This window comes from Apium graveolens, chromosome 8 (genome assembly GCF_009905375.1).
Source record: "Apium graveolens cultivar Ventura chromosome 8, ASM990537v1, whole genome shotgun sequence".
In the NCBI taxonomy this organism is placed as follows: domain Eukaryota; kingdom Viridiplantae; phylum Streptophyta; class Magnoliopsida; order Apiales; family Apiaceae; genus Apium; species Apium graveolens.
This window is the reverse complement of record NC_133654.1, coordinates 139,707,314-139,730,433: the sequence shown is the minus strand read 5'-3', so window position 1 is coordinate 139,730,433 and position 23,120 is coordinate 139,707,314. Positions and strand designations below refer to the sequence as shown.

General features: G+C 33.4%; 1 protein-coding gene across 2 annotated transcripts; it reads left to right on the top strand.

Moving 5' to 3' along the window:
- Positions 1-9,751: 9,751 nt before the first annotated feature.
- Positions 9,752-22,915, top strand: LOC141678809 (uncharacterized). 2 transcript variants are annotated; one of them, XM_074485212.1, is made up of 11 exons: positions 9,752-10,010; positions 10,188-10,282; positions 12,420-12,477; positions 13,504-13,698; positions 14,068-14,144; positions 14,660-14,742; positions 14,948-14,999; positions 16,328-16,396; positions 21,383-21,469; positions 21,649-21,710; positions 22,365-22,915. In XM_074485212.1, exons 1-11 carry the CDS (start codon positions 9,893-9,895, stop codon positions 22,534-22,536), a joined length of 1,068 nt encoding a protein of 355 aa, XP_074341313.1. In that variant the 5' UTR covers positions 9,752-9,892; the 3' UTR covers positions 22,537-22,915. The 2 variants fall into 2 exon arrangements, with proteins under 2 accessions (XP_074341313.1, XP_074341314.1); XM_074485213.1 differs by having other exon boundaries at positions 9,757-10,010; positions 22,374-22,915.
- Positions 22,916-23,120: the final 205 nt, after the last annotated feature.

Here is a 23,120-nt window from a genome sequence, read left to right as displayed (position 1 = left end):
AAGTGATTTTATTGTAATTTTAATTCCATAAATATTGGGGTTGTCTTAAAAATTAATTTTCTAATTTTATAATTTCAATAATTATTTTTAGGACTTTATAAAATTGAGAAATCAATATTTTGTTAATAATTCATTTTTTTTAAATGAATTTCTGAGTGTCTTAAATGCTAAAATCCATATTTAATTGTGGGAATCTTTAAAAATTATGAAACTTACATTTTATTAATTTCATATTATTTTGGAAATTTTCGGAAGTCGTTTTACCCGTGCGTTGATTCGTTTATTTGTTAAAAGCGGGTATAAATTGTGTTTTTAAAAATTAGTTTAAAATTTTGAAAGTTATGTTTTTAACTACTTCGGAATATATCGAATCTTTTTGGATTGGTTGGAATCTATTTCAACATGTTATCAATATTATTTGGTTCGTTAAAAGTGTATTATCGGGATATAAAAGGTGTTCCGGGGATTCAGAATTCTGAATTAATAATAAATCAACACGTATCCCATTTTCACAGGACACGTGTTGGCTGCAGTTGTTTTTCTTTGTGCCATTTCAGTCTCTTTCTCAGTCTCAATCTCTCGCTCTCTCTCATCTCTGTCTCTCTCACACTCCATCTCTCTCAAAATCTCTCTTCTCTCATCTCTCTCGTTATCTCTCTTCACTCTCTCTTCTCGTTTCTTGTTTTCCCCGTGTTTCGGCTGCCCTGTTCTGTAGCCGTTTCTGTTTTCCGGCCGTTTTCGGTGAGCCGCCGCTTGAATTCCTTGCTTGGCTGGTTCGATTGTGCTGTTAATTTGTGTATATGCATGTGGTTATATATATGTGTGCCTATGTGAGTAAGTGTGTGTGTGTGTTTGTGATGTGCGTGTGTGTTTGTGATTTGTGTGTGTGTTCTGCGCGGTGGCGCGTGTGTTGGTGTGGTTGCAGCCGTGTGTTGTGGCTGTGTGCGATGCTTCTCTGTGGTTTGGGCTTGTAGTTGGGCCGGACATTTTGGGCCTTACTGTTGGGCTTGTTATTGCAGTTGGGTTTCTGGTTGTTGGGCCTTGTTGGGCTGTTTGAGTGTTGTTGGTTTGGATTTTGTGGGTTGTTTATGTTCTGTTGGGTTGGATTATTGCAGATTTTAATTTTTTTTAAAATTCCATTATTGCAGGGAATTATTGATTAACATTCGTGATATTAATTTTTCGTGTTGGAAATAAATTTTAAAATAATCGATACAATTTATTTGGGAACCCGTAATATATCGGGCGCCAATAAATTGTGCCGCCGTTGACGATGAACTTCGGTGAGTCAACGGTGGATGGTGATGACGATGTTCTGAGTCCTAAATTCTATAAATAAATAAAATAAAATAATTATGTAAATTATGTTTGGATTTAAATAACTAATCTTGATTGGTATTGGATTGTACGGAATAATGTTGTGGATTGTTGAGAATTGTTGACGTCGATTATAATCGACGGGTAGTCTTATAAATAAAGAAGTTGCTGCCAAAATTTTCTAAAAAAAAATATATTTGTAATCGTACATAATTATGTTTTACGTGATATTCCTATTTATGTTCGAGAAATATAATTACATGGTTATATGTATAATAATATTACGAGTCGGGTTGTCGGATTTGGGGTTATTAGGATTTGAGGATATCAAGCATGTCGGTATAACTAATTAGGGTATTCTGTAATTGTAGATCCCAGTCTAGTTGTTCCAGGATCAAAGTCAGCGTGAAAGCTATTAGGGTTTGTAAAGCGTTGCAAGGCAAGTACCCCTGACCATTCTTTTATGGTTCAGTGTATATGAATAGCTAAATGTTTTATTCTCGTAATGGAACATAAACGTTTTAAGTTACGTATCCCCCGTAGTTATAAAATCACTGTTTTCGAATTGTTTTGGGGAGAAGTAACTTCGAAAGGTACCTATCTCGAATGAAATGATTTGCGAACTGGATTTTTATATGTGTGCTGGTTAAATAAATGGTTTTGAAATGAGATAGGTATGAGTGTTTTGAAAACTGGATAAAATGGTCAGATATGGGATACATTGGGGTCAGAGTAGGTCTATTGAGGTGGCGTAAGAGGCTAATTCGGTTGCGCGCATTATAAAACCGATTAGTCTAGCAGGTCAGAGACCTAGCTAGTCTCTAAGTTCCGGAACAGGTAAATGGGATGGCAGTTAGAGCCGCTGGTGTTGATAGCCTGATCAGCTGTCTTCACATATCCGTTATGTATCTGATTGGGATTTGTGAATTATATGAAAGCATGATTGATTGATACAACGGTTTTTATAAAATGATTAGCATGCTAAAATTGGACTCTGGTATTACGCAGCACACTAGAATGTTGTTTTCACAAAGCATGCTAGTTAGTGATATCTAGTTACTTTGATTATCATTATGAAATGTTGATATCATGATTACAGCTCTGTTCCCATTATTGTTACATTACTGTTTTAATATGTTATTCATATTTGGTACTGCTGAGCGATTATGCTCACCCTTGCAAACTGTTATGTATATTTCGCAGATGCCTAGAAGATCAGTCAGACCGACCCGTGTTCCCGCCCCTACTGGACCTGGCTCCTCTGAGGTAGTTTGTATCAGACCATGAGGTCTGAAGAGTTGCTGAATAAAGTCAGTGTGTCTTAGATAGTGAATATAGAGTTTGTAATAATGAGAATCTGAATTATACTTGAACCTGGATCGGATCTTGGTTTGGGGTCAAGTTAGTATATTTTAATAATATCTCTATTGTTATAATTTTGGGTAATTGTTTTTAGTGACGTCAACTCCTGACCCCGGGGTTGAGGTCGTCACATACAGTCCTGTTTCAAACTACCTGAAAATAATGTCATGACACCACACACTGATAATGATGTATCTAGCATGTTAGATTCCATAAGCTATTCCTTTGATTCTGCTAGTTTAGGAAGTATTAGGAGAAAAGGCCTTAGGAAAGAATGGAGTTTTCTTGGTGATGCCTTTATCAAGGTTTTCACTAGGAAAATTAGTAATTTTGATGCAATAACTTCATCTCTTGTTAATATGCTCTATATGCTAGTTTCTGATAGGTACTTTAATTTTAACAATTAGGTTATGCTAGAATTGGGTACTAGGTTAGGTAACAAAGCTAATAGACCTTATAACATCTACTATGCTAGATTCTTTATGTTATTGGATAACCATGTTGCTGAAGGTTTGGTCACAACCAATAAGAGTAATAAACTCAAATATTGGGCACAAGAGAAGAGGGTCCTTGCAGACCTTTTGAGAATTAACCTCAATAATCAGGTGTCATTGGTATACTTACCAATCATGAATGCACCTCAGGTAAGTGAGGTAAATACTTCTTCAACTCCTACTACTTCCAACCCCATCTTCTTTGCCTTCAAGTGTGGCCATGGAATCTGTGTCTTTGTCCCAACAGATTCCTACCAAGGCCACCAAACCTAAAGTTTCAAAACCAAAGTCAAAGAAAGCCACCTCTGTTGTTTCTCAAAAGACAACAGTTGTAACAACTACCATAAACCCTGAGGGGAGTGAACAGGGTGTGAGTGGTGAGGGGAGGGGTGAACATCAAGAAAACCCCCAGGATAAGGCAGGAGAGGTGAGTGGTACCCCAGCTAGCCAAGCCACAGTTTCTCAAAAGACTGTGGTGGTTGAAAATGATTCAAACTCATCCCTAGTTGCATCCTCCCAAAGGGGTGCAACTATTGAAAATAGTCCCCAACAGGGACACAGAACAAAAGAGGGAGGGACACTGAAGCCACACGCTCACCTATAAAAGCCTTTACAAGAAGAAAAAGGGTCAAAACCCTAGTTTCCACACAGGGTGCACACACTGCACAGATACACCCACCTGTATCTATGCCTTCTCAAATTCAGCTTGATGTGACTCCAACAAATTTGGAGTCACAACCCCATTCTCTTAAAATTGACACACATCAATCACCAAATTCTCCATCACCATCTCTGGATGTGGACATGATATTCACATCAATTCCTGATTCTCCCTCTTTACAACTCAGGGAGGAGCCCCACTCAAATACTGGTGATCATCATCTTTTAGATGATTTGTTGGATCATCAGCCAATTCTTTCAAACTTAGTTGAAGAATCTGTGTCACCTAGATTAATATCAATCCACAGAGATTCAACAATTATGTCACTTTTAATTTCTACTTCTTTTCCTTCATTAACGGATATCTCTCATCCATTGACAAATGGTTGTTCTTCAACGGATAAGCTTAGCAGCAGTTATCCGTTGATACCATCAGTTTTCACTTCAACAGATATTTCTTATCCGTTGATAGCCTCTACACAAATAACTGAATTTATTCCAAATGTAGAAGACATGATTACTGTACAATCACTTCTAGGATTGAGGGAAGGGAGTGAAAATTTGAGTGAGAGGCTGGGTTGCTCCCAGGAAAAAGGAGAGCTTGAGAGTCTAAATATGCATGCTATTTCTTCTAGCATGGCAAAAGAAAGTGAGAGGAGTGCCACCTTAGTAGGTGAAGGTGAGGGTGTGAGGAGTGTGAGCCAGGTGGAGCCCCTGATGCAAGAAAAGAGAGAAATTGAGAGAAAAGCAGGTACATAAGGTATAAGGGTGGATCCATCCATTGCTCATGAGTCAATGATTTTGGATGATGCTGAAAAGGAAAGACAATTTCAGCAATATTACAAAGCTGTAATTGATAACATTTCCTTGGATGTTGACACTTTTACTCATCCTGTGTCAGCCTATCAACTGTTGGCTACTCAGGGCAATGAGGAGGCAGAGAAGGCTTTAAATCTAGTACATACTTCAGAATCTCTACAAAGGGATAAAGTTGCTGTCAATTTGATGCCTTCTACAGCTGGTGAGCCATCTGAAGAATTTGGAGTAAATTCTAATGATGATGACTCTGTTTTATTTGATGGAAGCATGAACTTAGGGGGAGATGAAGGCCCAAGTTCTATTCCAGATTTACCTCAATGGGAATTAATAAAGGAGTCTACACCAGGACAATTCAATGTATCCTTAGTCAAGCAAGTCATGTCTATCCAAAAGTCCATTCAGAACACCTCAAATGCTGGTACCAAGGCTATTCTTCAAGCCCACCTATATTCTCTACATCTCATGAAGCTACAACAATTAAGACCGAATCTGAGTGTGGATGAACTCAAGAAGGATATAGCTGACTTGAAGTCCTGTAACTCTGAGAAGCTGGATTTAATCATGCCCTATGGTACCATACATGACCTGTTACTGAGACTGAGAAGAGAATCAGATGCTGAAAAGAAGCTGGCCAAATTGGAGGACAGAGTTCAAGTTATTGAAAACTCTGTGGTCACCATTCTTCAAAATCAACAGTCTCAGACCAGTCTTCTAATGTAATTGGCTAAAGCACAAGGCCTGACTCCTCTCTTTGATGATAACAAAAAGGGGGAGAATAAAGTGGAAGGGGGAGGGTAGCCATCTATAAACATTCAAATATCCAAAGTGCTAGTTCCTACCATCACTACTTCTCCAACACTTCAAATCAAAGGAAAGTTTGATGGAATTGATCTAATCCAGCTAGCAGCAGCTGAGATGAAGGTGAAAGAGCAAAGGAGAAAAATTGATGAAAGGATGCATCATGTGTTTGGTTCTACAACTACAAAATCATTATCTGTGAAACATAGCACAAAAGTTGAGCAAATCACAATGGAGCACAAGCCAGTAAGGAGGAATAAGGCTGGAGAAACTTCTTTCAGGAACCTGAAGCCCATGGTACTCAAGCCATCCACTAGATCCAACAAGGACTCTATAAAGAACCCTCTAAACTTTGTTCAACTAAAAGAAGTGGATTTTCCTCTTCCAAAGCCTGATGAAGACAAAGTTTTGGGTGGTAACATCATAAAGCACAAAGAGACCAAGGATGTAGTGGAAAGAATGAATATGGCTATCATCTATAGAGAGGGAAAGAGTATCAGTGTGATGCAAGGACATCCCAAATTCTCAATAGCCAAGAGGGAAGAAACCATGAGGTTAAAGGAAGAAGCTAAAAAGCTGAAGGCTGACAAAAGAGCACAAGCAAAGCTTGAAAAACAGCTAAAGTCAAGTCAGACTGAAAAAAAGAAGAAGATTGAAGACAAGAGTGAAGAAGACAAGATTGAAAGCAGAAATGTGGATATGGGGAATGTGGTTGGTGAGAGTGTGGAGGAAAGAAGGGAGAAAAGAAAGGAATGGCAGAAAGGGAACAGAAAGAAGGCCAATGCAAAAAGGAAGAGTGGAGATGACACTGTGGAAACCCAATCAAAATCTAAACCACTACCTTCCATTCCTGAACCTTTTGTTGCTGATCCAGTATAAATGTCCATGGTGAACCAATCATCCATAAAGAGGAACCTATTGATTGGGACACCATCAAATTGCCTACATTCCTAACTACCTCTCCACTACCAAAGAAACTGAAAAGAAAATCCAAATCAACACCTCCCCCAACCTCAAGTAAATTCACTCAGAAACATAAACCTAAGCCTAAGCCACAAGCCTCAAAGGATGGTTATGTTCACATTTGTGACATAAAAGAGTATACAGATATTGAACTCTATCTGGATAAGCTGGAGGAAGTAAGGGGAATAAGTGCCTACAAACAGCTACCAGAAAGGCTAGTGTTCAAGTATAAAGGAAGTGAGGAAAAGACTTGGCCTCTTCAAAGAATTCTGAATGAGGGTTATTCTACCTTGGTTAGAGTCTACTCAGCTATCAAAAGGGATTCTGGCTTTACCAGGACTGCCAAAACTGAGATTCTCAACAAGATTGCCAGCATAAGGAAAACTTGGTGGGAGTCTAATTCCTTGCCTAGAACATTACTCATCCCTGAGCATGGAATTACAATTCATAAATCACCTCATTGGCTGATGGAGTTCAGAGACAATAAAGGAGTCAGAAGATTTTTCAGACTTGAAGACCAGCTTAAAATTGCCAGTAATGAAACTCTCAAGGACATGCAATCTAAGTTGGATATCACTGAAGAAGATGAAGCTGAATTCTACAGACAACTCCAACTCCAAGTAGAGGAAAATGACAGGAGGCTAGGGAAGAAAATAAGGGAATAAAGGAAAAGAAAATAATTTGCTCAGTCTAAAGGAGCATCCTTGGAAACAATGTAATTCTTCAATTCTATCTCAGTAAATACACTTTTGCAGCACTTTTGAATTTCTACTTGATTTCAGCTCATATATTTGTTAAGTGTTTTGTTATCATCAAGTTAAAACTAAATTTATGCCTACAATTCTAGTAGACATAAATAGGGGGAGATTGTTAGGAATATGTGTATTAGTTTGATGATAAGTTAAGCAAAACACTTAAGTAGAAATCTAGTGTTTGTAGCCTCAATGGATAAGACCACTCTGGCTATCCGTTGATGGAGTAGCTTTACTTAGAAATAAGTTTAGTATTGTAGCATATTTCAGTTTCTGTATTTAAGTTATAATTCTTAGAAGTTGTGGAAAATTATAAGTCATGTTGACTACTAGTGGATATGCAAATAGGAGGGCTAATTGTAAATATTTCATGCCTTGTAATTTTGTATAAATGAAGTAGTATCAACTGATAGATTAAAGGCCTTCAACGGATGAGAAACAAAGCTTCAACGGATGTCTCTAAAGCTTCAACGGATAACATCCATCAATGGATGAGTGCATCAACGGGTAAAGCTTCAACTGATAAAGCATCAACGGATAAAGCCATCAACGGATGAAAAGCTTCAACGGATGCTCAGTTCAATAGCAGTTGACACTGACAATTCATAAGCTGACAGAGGCACATAGGTTGACAGAGACAATTGGAATGTGGTAGCCTCTTGGAGGAATCAAGAAAATGCAGCATTTCCATTATGGTGCAAACAAGGAAGTGTTCAAAGATTCACAGATTATCCTAGATTGCATTGGATAAAGAAATGAAGAAGAAACATGTGAAGAACTATTTTAAAATTGTATTTTATTTTTGTCTTCACTTGTAAACTTGGTGATATATAAACCAAGTTGCATCTAGTAATTAGATGATGAATTTTCCAGAGCTGTTTAGAAAAATATAGAGAGAAAATCATCTAGTTTGTACTAGGACGCAGCTGTGATCAATTCTTTGAATCACAGATTTTCTGAAATACACATCTCTGGTGGAACAACAAATCCACCAGAAAAGTTTTTAAAGCCTTTATGTTCTTTACATTTTGTGTCTTGAATATGCATCTGTCTGCACCTGCTCAAAGCAATTCACACACAACTGTTCATCAAACACTTAGCCTTTGAAACTGCTCAAAACTTGAAAAAAATTTGAGATTTACATTCAACCCCCTTCTGTAAATCTCATTGTTAGTTCCTTGGGAATAACATATGAATCTAACGGCTCTGATTATTTGGTGAAGAATTCCAACGGTCATGATGAAAAGGGATAACCAAAATGAGGGTCAACCAAACTACAAATTATATGTCATTCCGGTTATTAAAGTATTGTATAGATGTCGTTTGCAAATGCGCTCCACCTGGTATAAAATCTTGGCCTATCATATGACGTTGCAATACTGACTGTCCATATTCCAACTTCTGTTCTCAGGGTGACGAACTCATTTGCAAACCATTTTCGGTCATTATTAGTTGCGATATCATCAGGAATATACTGCACATTATATGATTTAAATACATATCTGCGTAAAAAATACATTCTTACAATATATGTAAAAAAATATATCAGTGTAAAAAATGTTTAGAACTGAAAAAATCGCGTAAACAACATTTATAAACTGAAAAAAGCGTGTAAATGATATTTGTGAAGTGAAAAAATAAACAATATAAGATGAAACAGAAAAAAATTTCAACACCTTGCTCAATATTTGATTATAATTGCATAATCTAAAATAATTTTTTAAAAATTAAAATTTATAGAAAGCGCGTAACGCGGCAAAAATCACTAGTTAAATTGAACAAGTAAATTGGTACCGGGGGACGAAGCAGTATATTAGTATAATATGAGGCTTATAAACCTTCATCAACTTTGGGGCGTGTTTAAATGAATTATTATTATTATTAGCAGTTTAAAAACCGTGTATTTCACGAAACTTTTTTTTTAATATTATATAACTTTTGAATTTTTTTAATTTGTATTCAAATTTTAAATTTCTTAAAGGATATGATTTCATGATAAATATACTAATACCCGTATATTTTTATAATTTTTTAATAAGAGATATTTGAAAAGAACAATAATATTTATTGAAAAAAATATTTTTTTTGATATTTTTACGTATTTTTATATAAATGATTATAATTAAAAGAGAAGTATTAATTTGGATCAACAATATATTAATTACGCTCAGTCATATATTAATTTCATTTTATTCTGAATTAATAGTTTACATTATTTTGTTTTAACCTAATACTAGTTACACCAAGAAAATTTAACTAATTACTTTTAGTTTGATTTTACAAAATGATAATTTTATTTTAACCAGATTAATACTATATGTGATTTTTTTTAACTAGTAAAATTATATTATGATAACTTAACTTTTGATAGTGTAAATATATATATATATATATATCTATAATATTTATATAATAATTAAATTATTTATTATAATAAAAATTGTTATTTAAATTAATTAAATAAAGATGAATTAATATAATAAGTTGATTTGGATATCAATTAAAATAACCTTCATCTTTATACTCACAGTCATAGTCATGAGAATATACACATATACTGTATATGAAGTTGAATATATATCATAGAAGACTTGATCCTTTTAATTATTTGTGTATTGTATAGATTATTATATTCACTTTGTGTTGACTGCCCCTTTTCTCCTTGTATAACACACACTCCTTGTATAACACACACACATAAGAGAATCGGAGAGGGGCCAAGTAAGAATGGTTAATTTTTGGGAATTCTGGAGCAAGAAGACATTAATTGCTCTAGTTTTGGGACAGATTTTATCACTTTTGATCACTTCCACTGGTTTTTCATCTTCTGAATTGGCTAGGAGAGGTATACATATACATACATGTTTGTTTTCCTGTTATTATCTTTCTGTCCTATCGTTGATTTTTTATTTCTTCATAATTTTTCATGTTGTCTCAATATCCTTTTATTATAGTATATGCTAGTTTAGCTGTTTGCTTTAATTATATGCTTTTCCTTTTTTTTTTTTTATGTGTATTTTAGGAATTAATGCACCAACTTCCCAGTCTTTATTTAATTATGTGCTCTTGGCGCTAATTTATGGATGCATTCTGATATACCGCAGGAAACCTCTCAAGGTAATCTACACCCTATATCAATTCCCCTTTTAATTAATGCTCATTCATAACTGTATTGTAATGGATTACCTTTGACAAAGCGAAAGTATGTTGAATGTCTAGGAGTCAAACAAGGATTTGATCTTTTTATTTCCAATTTCGAAATTTTGTAACATTCCACATCAATAAGAATAAGAGTATTCGGGTCCTTAATAGATATAAGTCAAACAACTAATGTGTACCAAATTGCTAGATCTTTTGGACAGATCTGTGATGGGGTTGTTGGCCCGGTACCCATTTTGTTTTGGGTTTGGATGTATTTTATAATTGGCAACATATTAACGGGCAAGTAGACGAATTATTTTATAATTGGCATCATATTAATGGACAAGTAGACGAATTACCCCGTGTCACTTTTTTGTTAGATCAAGTTTAATGCAATCCTATAATTGGTTTCTTTTCCATAAAATGGAACTATTTACACTAAAGCAATGCCATACTTGAATGCAATTATGCACATATGCATAGTTGGTTTTAGATTTTCCACCAAATATGGATATATGAAACTAAAGATGAATATATCTAATCCTTGCTACCTCAGCAACTAAGTACAATGAAGAAAAATGAATAATAAGTAACATATGTACTTAGTTCTATAGCTAAAATATAAAACTTAATATGAAAAATATCACCCCAGTGCATAGCTACTTGAATGCATGAATTATTAATTGGTTCTAAGTATAAAACCAATAAATATTTATCCATTTGTTCATGCAAGTGCTTTGGAATGAACACTTTGTTGACTTAGTTATGCGTTTAAGCTATAACCCTATTTATAGTTATAATTATCTTTGCCCCATTACCAATTTAAAATTTATATTTGGACTTTATATAATCAATATATTGATATATTTGGTTGATTGTATTTTGCAATTGGCATTGAAACACAAGTTCTTTAGCTTTAAAATTATGTGATATGGATATCTCCAGAAATAAAGAATAGGAAAAAAATTATTTTAAAAAAGCACGATCAATCCAAAAATGTAAACTTAGAATCTAAGATCCTCATATCAATCCAGAAACTAAGTAATTTGAATTGAATCTAACCCTAAAAAATAATCCAGTAATTGAAGTTTAGAAGAAAGAAAAACTAATCATAGTTTATTCTCAAAACAAAATTTGTATAAATCACCAATTCACCATTAATTAATCTAAGAGGAATCTAATACCAACTTTAAAATTAGCCAATGTCCAAATCCATATCAAGAACCTAATCCAAATAGAGAATAGATAAAACTTAATGCAAGTAGGATAATAAAATCTTCAGTGCTTAAAACAAGAAAAATCTTTTTAAGTGAAATGTAGAAACTTGCTAGCAAAATATCTACATAATATTTATATACTAATCAGCCAACTCAATAAATCAGCATACGAGGCATCTTGCCCATGATGCGTCTTTTGTTTTCTGGTCATAAGAGATTTTGTGACATGTTTGTTTCTTTTTATGGCCTCTTCAACTTGTCGTCTCTGTGTGAGACCTCTTGCGATTACCCAAGCTTCCTCCCTCCGAGCATCAACATAAATATATGAAGACAACTCCCTAATATCAATCTCAACAGCTGTATTTCTTCCAAACTCCTCTACAAATTCCAACTCGAATCTATTCATAAATAATAGCCTGCAATATTTACTAATTAATATATTCAATCCTTCATCCTCATCACTATTGCCATGTTTAAAAGTAGCATCAGGCTTACTGTTTGGACAACATGTGTGCCAGTTCTAATAGAAGGATACAGATGCATGTCAGAGCTAGATCTTTGGCTGAATACTCCTTATTTGGTGTTGCTCTCAGTAGTATAGGTTTACAAAGAAGCTAATATATTGTGATGATGAAATCAGGTAATGAACAAAATAATTTAATGAACAAATTTAAGGCAGTGCATTGATGTGTATTTGTCTGCTTTTTCATTATACAAGTAAGGTAAGGAACTGATGTGTAAACTGTAATACCATTATTTTGTAAATTTATGTAAATATTTTTGATGATTCTTCTTCCTAGTCTTAACCAGAGTTTGAGCCTCTTTTAGTGATCTTTGTACTTAAACCGTTTCCTACTCATGAATCAAGTTTATCATCCTTGTCTAAAATTATGCAGTCAAAGTGGTACTTCTATGTACTTTTAGGATTGGTCGATGTTGAAGCCAATTATCTAGGTAAGCCATCTATGCTAATGAAGGATATAATTTTTTTCCCTTTTCATTTTCCTCAGTTAATATACATGCTTAAAGTTGTGAAAAGTAAAATCGTCTAATATATCTTAGTTTAGATGCTACTTTTTTTGTAGTCTCTCGATGACCAATGTATACTCTCATATGGAAAAATCAGGAGCATACTATATATAGACAATTTCACATGATTAGAGGTGACTCCTATAAAGTTGGACCAGATGTGTGGTATGCTTAAAGTGCAAACTATAACGACTCTCATCAGTCGTCACACACACACACAAAGACCCATGTCAAAAGTTCAATTACAAGTTTATGCCAAAAAAGATGCTAAAGTATTTTATAAGATAAATTACCAGAAAATGTTCGTTGAATGCGGGTGAACTCTTACAAATAAACAATTTGCACTATATATGTTTAATATGATTGTCAGGAGGGGTGTAAATAAGTCAAACTTTTTGTGAGTTACTCGAGCTCGGCTATTTGAATTCGGCTAGGTGATAATCGAGCCGAGTTCGAGCTCCTTACCCAGCCGAGCTCAAACTTTAAATTACTCGGCTCGTAAAGTTCGCGAGACTTATCGAGCCTCTATTATATTTTACTTTTTATTATAAATATAATTTTGTATAAATATTCAATTTTTTTTATCAATATCTTATATATTTAATCGAAGCGACCTCGAGCCGAATCGATCCTATTTCGAGTTTTAATCAATATTTGGCGAAATCGATCTCAGCTTATCGAACTTGAGCTTATCGAACTTTTTACGAGCCGAGTTTCAAGCTTAAAATTTAAGGCTCGGTCTGGCTCAAGCTCGAGTTCGAGCTCAAACTTTTAATTGAGCTCGAGCCCAACCTGATAGTGTTTGACTCGACTCGACTCTATTACACCCCTAATCAGTAGTATTTGAAAAGCCAGATGATAATGATACTAACTATTCAAGGATTAGATGAAGAAAGAAAAATAGAAACTTCGAGATTTCTGCAAATCTGAATCAAGATGTTTTCTGTGCAGTTGTAAAGGCATACCAGTACACATCCTTAACAAGCGTTATGCTTCTGGATTGTTGGTCAATCCCATGTGTTATACTTCTCACCTGGCTCTTTTTGAAGACAAAATATAGATTCAGGAAATATGTTGGTGTTGCTATTTGCGTAGCCGGTCTAGTGTTGGTTATCTTCTCAGACGTACATGCATCAGATCGTTCAAGTAAGCAACTGTAGATTTCTGATTATTTAATAGTTCAAGTGAACTTTGTTTCTTTTCTAAGTTGCATTTATGAATAAATTTCTTGTCTTTCAATTTCCCGTTGGTGTAAATTTGGTTGTTCTCAATATAGATCTCAGTGCTTATACCTCCGTCTTAAATAGTTACAGAATATGAATTTATCACCAGTGTTATCATATTATTAAATGGAGTGCGCAAGTAATTGAAGTTCCTTACCTTCAAGAAGAAAATACTTAACTGATTATAAATATTGCAATGATGATTTAAAATAGACCGATAAAATCATTTAATGGTATGTCATGTTTATTACTGCTGCTTATGTTGCTCATGAATACTTTGTACCATCTATAGGTGGGAGCAGCCCTTTGAAGGGGGATGTGTTGGTAATTGCGGGGTCTATGCTTTACGCTATCAGCAATGTCAGTGAGGTAAGCAAATAATACATCATATTTCTTTAAAAGAAAAATTGGCTTCTGTATCCCTTATATTTTACTCCATTTTAAAGTTTCTTCTTTTAAAATTTCAAATTAGCATACTTCTGTTTGTTTGCATCATTTACCTCCAATAAATTATGTCTTCTCAGTTTTTTTTTTCAATTTTAATGTCTTTCCACTTGCATGTGTTTCATCCTCCAGTACAAATAGCCTTCTCATATGCCTGTAATTCCGCCTGGTTCCTCCATTAAAGCATTTCCTTTTCTATCCCTAGAATTTAGTGGCAATATATCTCTTATTCTTCTTAGAATATGTTTGATTACATTACGATAGAGTAGTTTATAATCTGTTATACATCTATAAAGTTTCATTCTCACTCTCTGAACCACAAATCAAACAAATGTATTTATTTTTTGAGCTATAGATTGTACCCTGCCTAGGGAAATATTTTTATATAACAGAAAAAAATGCCAATCATCAGAATGCTAATCCCTGCCTGCTTTGTGCAGGAATTTTTTGTAAAAAATGCTGACAGAGTTGAACTAATGGCAATGCTGGGCCTCTTTGGTGCTATTGTCAGTGCTATCCAGATGTATCCTCTATATATTCATAAAAAATATAAAGATGTTCGTCTGCATGTAACATAGCATGCATTAATAATTAATTTATGTATAATGCTTTTCCTTTTAAAATGTAGTATCATCATATCTTTTGTTTTGCGTTCTATGTAAGTCTATAATTCATGTTTCTCTGGCATCTCACTATCTCCGAATATCTCTCCTTGACGGATAATATAGATGTGTGTTGGAGCGCACTGAGCTGAAAAACATCCATTGGTCATCTGGGGTGGTGAGTTTTCTTGTCATTTTTCTCAATATCCTCTGTTTTGAGAAAGAAAAACATCTCTGCCTGTATCCCTTTTGGTCTACAAGAATGCGTTCTTATCTATTTCTATGATTTTTTGTGACAGTAGTCATATTCTTGTTTCATTTTTTTGTGGTCTAGTGTTATGTGCACCTTATACTTTTGTATGAGAGATCTAAATGAACAAATATCGTATAGGTTTTAATGGAGCATCTATATCCCTCTTAATTAATTATCAGCCTGTATAATCCTTTGAGGAGCTGTCACTAGGTAAAATTAGTTAAAGCCCCACAACAGTTGTTGGTGTTCTATGTAGTTTTTGTGTGTACCAATTCACATCATTGTTTATTTTCTCTTCGTTTTCCTATTTTTTTTAAATTACAGCCTGCTCAATTAATATAGTTGACACTGTTGTGGAGAACTATTTTCATATGGAAGTATGCTGACAGTATATTTTGATTTTAAAGAAACTATGTATACCCAGATTTAGTGGAAAAGCAATTAATTTTAATGTTCGGAGACTTATCAGCCTCTTAATTAATTATCAGCCTGTATAATCCTTTGAGGAGCTGTCACTAGGTAAAATTAGTTAAAGCCCCACAACAGTTGTTGGTGTTCTATGTAGTTTTTGTGTGTACCAATTCACATCATTGTTTATTTTCTCTTCGTTTTCCTATTTTTTTTAAATTACAGCCTGCTCAATTAATATAGTTGACACTGTTGTGGAGAACTATTTTCATATGGAAGTATGCTGACAGTATATTTTGATTTTAAAGAAACTATGTATACCTAGATTTAGTGGAAAAGCAATTAATTTTAATGTTCGGAGACTTATATCACCTATCTTAACAAGTCAAAGAAAGCATTTAAGCATCTAATAACAAATTCATCTTAAGCTATCTTACAATTCAAGAAAGTATTAAATATTCTGATAATAGATTCATATTAAGCTTAATCACATTAATACAATATATGTAATGCTATCAAAGAGCTTACCATTGTGGGTGAAGAAGTTGTCACAGAGTCCGATATGATATATGACTTAATTACTTGAACACTTTTGTACGTTTAAACTTTGATATTGCATCAATAGCTAGAGTTCAAATATTTTTAAGTTTTTTTACCCGAGAGGTGAGAATTATACTCTTCCAAGAAAAGAGAACGAACCTGAAAGTTATCAAATTATTCCATAGGGCTATATTATATGATGAAATTAGGCTTACATATTGTTTATGCTGCTCTTTAAATCATACAATTTGTTATTTTATTATAAAATAAGTCTTAATTTCCTATACTTTGATCCCATGATTTAGGCGTTCCCATTCACTGGATTTGCGGTGGCAATGTTTTTATTTTATTCCGGAGTACCTGTTTTGCTGAAGGTATGACTTTATCAATTGATTTTATATATATGCTAAATCATACTACTGTATTATTAAGTGATTAGCTAAATCTTTGTTGTAATTAAATTTCATCGTGTTCTCCACATTCTTATATGTATATATGGTCCTACTCCAATAGAAACCATATTAAAATAAAAACTAGAAACCTATGTAGATCACTAATTTACATACTAAAAGTCACTAAATATAAAAATAATTTATATGCGAACTATTTACCGGCTATCACTAAATTACACATACATAATTACTAAATTACATGCCACTACTGATTACTAAATTTACTAAATGAGGGGTGTAACCGTCATAAATATATAGTGAATTAGTTAACGATCACCAATTATAACAATGGAAATCACTAAGCTGGTTCTAGTTTCTATTATAATATGATTCTTAAAATGAAAACTAGAAACTAATCTAAGCCCCTAGATCAATCCAATCTAATGCCCTCTATAGGAACTACACATGATTAAAATACACCCTCCCACATTTTTCCGTTCAATTCGTGAGTTTTTTAAAAAAAAAAATCTAAATTCTCCATATTTTTCGTCATCTCCCAATGATCAATTTGCATACCTTATGTGCTATATAATGACGCGATTTTGATTTTTTTTTTAATTTTAGTTTCTAGTTTTCATTATAAGGGAGTTTCTAGTGAATTAAGACTATATATATATATAAGTTATATATTGTTTGGTTGTATTAATTTAAAAATAAACTAAGGAACTCATAGTTCCCAGTAGGGATGCCAATGAACGGAGCTGTTCGAGAACAAACCTGGGGTTCAGCTCGTTTAACTGAACTCGACTCGGTTCGTTTTTTTTAACGAGCCGGTCTTAAAAAACGAGCCGGTCTTGAACATGAAAATGAGCTCGGATAAATAAGCGAGCCGAGCCGAACTTTACAAAAAGTTCGGCTCAGACTCGGCTCGTTCAGTTTGGGCTCAGCTCGGTAACTCAACTCAACTCGACTCGGATAAAGTTTATATGTATTATAAATAATTAATTTTTACTGATCACTTAAAATTAGTACATTTTTTCATCATTTATTAATAATTTAATTATTTTAGAATTTTTGTTTATATTTCTAAATGTAACACTTAGTTTTTTCGTAAGTAAATTATCAAATTGTTATCATGATACATTCATCTCCAATTGTTCATATTTCATAAACAATATTAAATAAATTGTAATTTACATAAACCAAATTTAAGTAAAATAGCAAAATATAATAAAATTTTGACATCCTCATTTTTAAAAGTAATGGACGATTTATAAAGTTACGAATGTCCCAATAATTAAAAATAAAATTGGATCTATTTTTATAAGTCATCTTGAAAAATACAATGATATAGATATAAAATAAAAGGGTAGAGCATGGGTGTGCGCATATAATTGTAAGATAAGACTAGTAGTTGATCTCGATACAACTTGAAAATTATAAATTATAATTTAAGGTAAATCGATTGAAAAATATATCCAAGCTATCAGTGGACAACTTGAGTTCGGCTCGAGTTGGGCTCAGCTCGGTTGTTAGTGAACAAACTCGTGTTCGGCTCGGGCTCGGCTCGTTTGAGCTTGAACATCACTTTCCGCTCGGTTATTAAACTCGGCTCGTTTAAAAAAAAAATTAAGCTCGGCTCGGGTTGGCTCGGACAGAACTCGGCTCGGCTCTGTCCGTTTGCAGCTCTAGTTCACGTATCTGCACTTACCACTTACCCTCCACCGGGGTCATTTTGATTTACAAGTTGTAAATTTTCTATTTTTAAGTATTATCTATAGATAATATCCATTACAAAAACTAAAAAACGTTCTTTATAAAAATATTTTTTAAAATAAAATAACAAAAAAATAGATTAAATATTACTATTTATATTTCTATCTCTCATTATTTTATATGTCAAATTATATAATGCATGTGTATTACATTTGTAATTTAAAAATAATTATGAAAATTGTTTAGAAATTTAATTGCATAAATTGAGTTTTTTAATTGAATGCTAATTCATAAATGTCAGTTCTGACTAAATGTACTTATTATATTATTATTGTCATTTTTCATATTTATCTTCTGGCCCTCATATTCCAGGGTCAGAATGTCAGGAGCTGCGTATGATAATAATAATAACAGTAGTAATATGTGTTAGTAACAGGGGAGGGTAGTATAGTCATAATAGGTATTTGAATTGTAGTAAGGGTATAATGGACTTTTATGAGTTAGTTACTGAGTCCTGGTATAAATATATGAAAAGGAACAAGGTTTCCACCACTCTCTCTCTCTCTCCTCTAACTGATTCTCTCTATGCTCTCTCTAGTTTCTATCTTTCTCTGCAAGTTATCTCTATTCTCTATCTCAGATCTGCTTCCTTCTCTCTAATCTCACTCTATATCTGCTTATTATCATCTCTACTCCTCTGTTATTGCTTGTTTACTTCTTATTATATACAAAAATACCAAAAACAGTTGTAAAACAGCTCAGGAACTCACCAAATCCTGACACAGAATCATTCCATTCTTTGACATTTAAGAACATTAATATATTTAGTGTCTGTTTCCTATATTTATTTTTCCTTGGCATGCGCCGGTTTAAGTGAATTCCATAGTTGGGTGATAGTCATTATATTAACTTTATGTTGAGGGCCATAATTATGCTAAATTATTCTGTGGGCAATGGATATTTTCAAAAGTGGACTCTAAATGATACGTACTTCAGCTGAGTGTCCTCAGTGACTGTTGTAAAACAAAATATGGAAGTTGACATTTTAATGATAAAATAATATTAGGAACACGAGGAAAATTATCTTTTTCATGTTTTTTGAGGTGCACATGGAGATTAGTTTTAAGGTAAAAAATCACTTTCCCAAAGAAAACACTAGATTCTGATTTATATTCAATACATACTGATAAAATTATGTTTTAAGTATTTTCATGGACCCCAGGATACGAAAAGAAAAGTCAGTGAGAAACAGAGTGTTTTATAATTTGTGATGGTCTAGGTTGGACCTCTAGCGAAATTCGGAATGACAATATTTATGTAAAATTTTCTTGAACTTTAATTATGTTATGTTTAGTCAATTGGTAGATAGCATGGTTGTCAAGTCGACGACTAGTCGGCGAGTCAACATAGGAGAGAAAGTCGACCCACGACTTGTTGAGTTTGGCTTCCATGGGTTTTACCCGGATCCGACCCGGTACCCGGCCCAAAACCCAACTTAAAAACCGACGAAAAATTAGGGGTTTTACAGCACAGGCGGCTAATCTTTGGTAAGTCTTTCTTCATCATCTCATCTCTCTTCTTCTCCAATCTTCTTCTTCCTCATCTAATCTCTCTTCTTCTTCTACAATCTTCCTTGTTCATCTCTTGATTTCTTCTCTCAGTTTTTTTGTTTGTCCCGTCATTGAATATACATACAGTCTGATTGTATATATATATACGTTTTCTTTTTACTTTTTATTTCAAAACATTTTTTTACTCTTTATTTAAAACATTAATTTTTTTATCTCTACTCTTCTTCTCGTTCTCAATTTTTTCGTTTCTTTTATTATTATTATTATTATTATTATTATTATTATTATTATTATTTATTGATAATTCTTTTGCATATAAAATGATTTTGTTTTCAAATTTTAAGTTTATTGGATTATTTTAAAACTTCACTTCAAATTTATTTTGCTTTTCCTTTTGTTATATCATCAAAAATTATCTATGTTATCAATTTTTACAACTTCAATTTTTTTTAGTTGTTTTTTAAAACAAGTTATCAATTTTATTAAAATTTAAAGAAAAATTTTGAATTTTGATAAAGAATAAAACTTTCTTGTGAATCAATTTACACATTGCTTATCAAAATTTTACACAGTTTCTCTTATCAACTCTCCTGTGTATCACCTGGTTGTTCTCTTCCTTGCATACTGCTGTCTGGTGCACCTGTACACACACTGTTGCACCTGGCAAAAACTACACAGCTGCAGTGCTAGTCTGCCACAATGCTAATCATCTGCTACACACACTATTTTACATATGTTTTCACTATATGACTTGGGTAATTGAACTTACTATCAATTAGTTTTATTTGAATTATGGAATTGATATTTGTTAACTTATACTTTATACTATATATTGTAATTACTCTAAAATATATATGTCAGACTATTTGTCGACTTTTTACGACTAGTCGGGCGACTTGTCGACTAGTCAATTTGAAGGTACTCGAGCGCCTAGGCTCGACTTGTCGACTTAACAACCTTGGTAGAAAGGTGTAAAGTTTAGGACTAGGTGAAAGGATAAGATTCTAGTAAGTGGGTGGTAAAGAAATAAGTGAAGGTGTGAAACCAATTGATTTTAGTCAATTTGAAGGTACTCGAGCGCCTAGGCCCGACTTGTCGACTTAACAACCTTGGTAGAAAGGTGTAAAGTTTAGGACTAGGTGAAAGGATAAGATTCTAGTAAGTGGGTGGTAAAGAAACATGTGAAGGTGTGAAACCAATTGAAACCCCTAGGAAGGAAGACTACACAGATTGTACTCATGAACAAAAAGCTAACTAAATGATTGATAGCAAGATCTGGTTTGATTGACCATGTTATCTCTTCATGTGCTTATATGAATATTATATATTTATTCCTTAAACTATTGAACTTATGCCGAGTCTCGCAAAAAATGATAATAGATCTCAGCTTGAAGATAGTAAAAATAAAAGATATAGTGATCATTATTGATATAGGGATAATTTTTCGTGAAACAAGCCCACTTCTAATATATCCCACCATATTTCTGCTAGTCAATAACCAAGGACAAAGATCTTTAATTAGAACAAGTAATTTTTGTTCTTCAGCATTGAATTAGAGAGTTGCCAACTGCTGGAATTTCATATTTCAAATATCATGTATTATCTTTTAAATGTGTTGCATGCCAATAAAATGTGTTAAATATTGTATTCCATTAAAGAAATGTTCTGTTATTACATGCAGATGAGTGGATCAACAATGCTGAACCTGTCTTTGCTGACATCAGACATGTGGTCTGTCTTGATTCGCATATTTGCATACCATGAGAAGGTGTGTAACATATAGACACATATAACACGAACAGACACTCACTGCACACACTCACAATATGTGTAAAATACATAATATTGAGTGTGTATGTAGCACATTGGTTGAGCATTTACCACTGGATTAGTAAGCATATTTGAGAAACTGGAAAATACCAATCTTAATAGTATTTTTATTTACAGGTTGACTGGATGTACTTCATAGCCTTTGCCGCTGTTGTTGTTGGTCTAGTTGTATATTCAGGGTAAGTATTTGGTTTGCTTTTAGAGATGCTTGTAATGGGCTAATCAAAAACAAAGTCTGCAAGAGACTGCTGTTCTGCTTATAAAGTTAGAACTGGTTTTAATATTTTTTTAAAATCATCACAAGAAGTACAAGGCCTCGCACACTCCAAATATAAGAATCTTATCCAAACATACCAAATATCTCAACTGGTATTCTATAGATCAATTTGTTTCCTTCATAATATGAAATCAAAAATTGAATCCCAAAATCTATATAATTAAGTGTTAGTTTCTATATTTAACAATTGCAACGAATAATCTTGTTAAACCTGGAACACTTTATCCGAACAAGGCCTTGCACACTCCACATATAAAAATCTTATCCGGACATACCAAATATCTTTTACTGGTACAATATGTAGTTCCTATAGATCAATTTGTTTCCTTCATAATAAGAAATAAAAAATTCAAGCCAACAATCTCTATTATTTAGTGTTAATTTCTATATTTAATAAATGCAACAAATAATCTTGTAAAACCTGGAATATTTTACGCCATTTCTAGAAAAGCTAAATCCCTTGTTAAGACATGCATACAGAACATTGACATTAGTTACTTTCTAATTACTCCCAAGAGTTTGATGCAATTTTCACTTGTCGTGGCTGATTACCAAGTGATCTCAGGGGTGATAGGGAAGTGGAACAGAACTCCGCTGAGGTTGCTGATGAAAATGCCGAACAAAGCAAACATCTTGACGAGGAAGGCGGTTTGGCAAATAGCATTAAAATGGGGATCCCAGGGAGCTCGAGATCAGTAGATGCTACAACCAGCAGAGGAAATGTATAAAGTAGAGTGAAGATGCACAAAGGACAATTTGTAATCTGTTTTTTGCATATGAAGAATATTTTTCATGCGTATTTACAATTTTCAATGCCATGAAAATTCATTTTTTTGGGGAGGGGAGGGGGGATTTATTTATTAGAATAATGAAATATGATTAATAAATGATATAGGAAGAGACAATATTTTTACTGAATTTTCTTTGAATAGTAGCAACTACTTTGATGTTGACTAGGAGTACGCATTTTCCAGAAAAAGAAGAAGTTATGATTCTAGTTTTAAATTTCTGTTCTGGGTCTGTTCTTGTATTTGTATGATATTGTTATTGTAAAGAGAAGAATATTATGATGATTTTATTAACATTTCGAAAAGTCTGTTTCTCAAATTTTATTCTGTCTACACATCTTCTGTCTACTCGTCTTCCTCTTTCTAAACTCGTTCGAACAATAAGAAAGAATGTTGATTGGAATGAATCTGTGATTGATGTAATTGCTAGATTCCAGGATGAGATTGGATGTAATGTTGTGTAATAGTTCAACAAACTTCAATAGAAATTTTTTTTTTGAAAGTTAATATTGAAGAAATTGAGA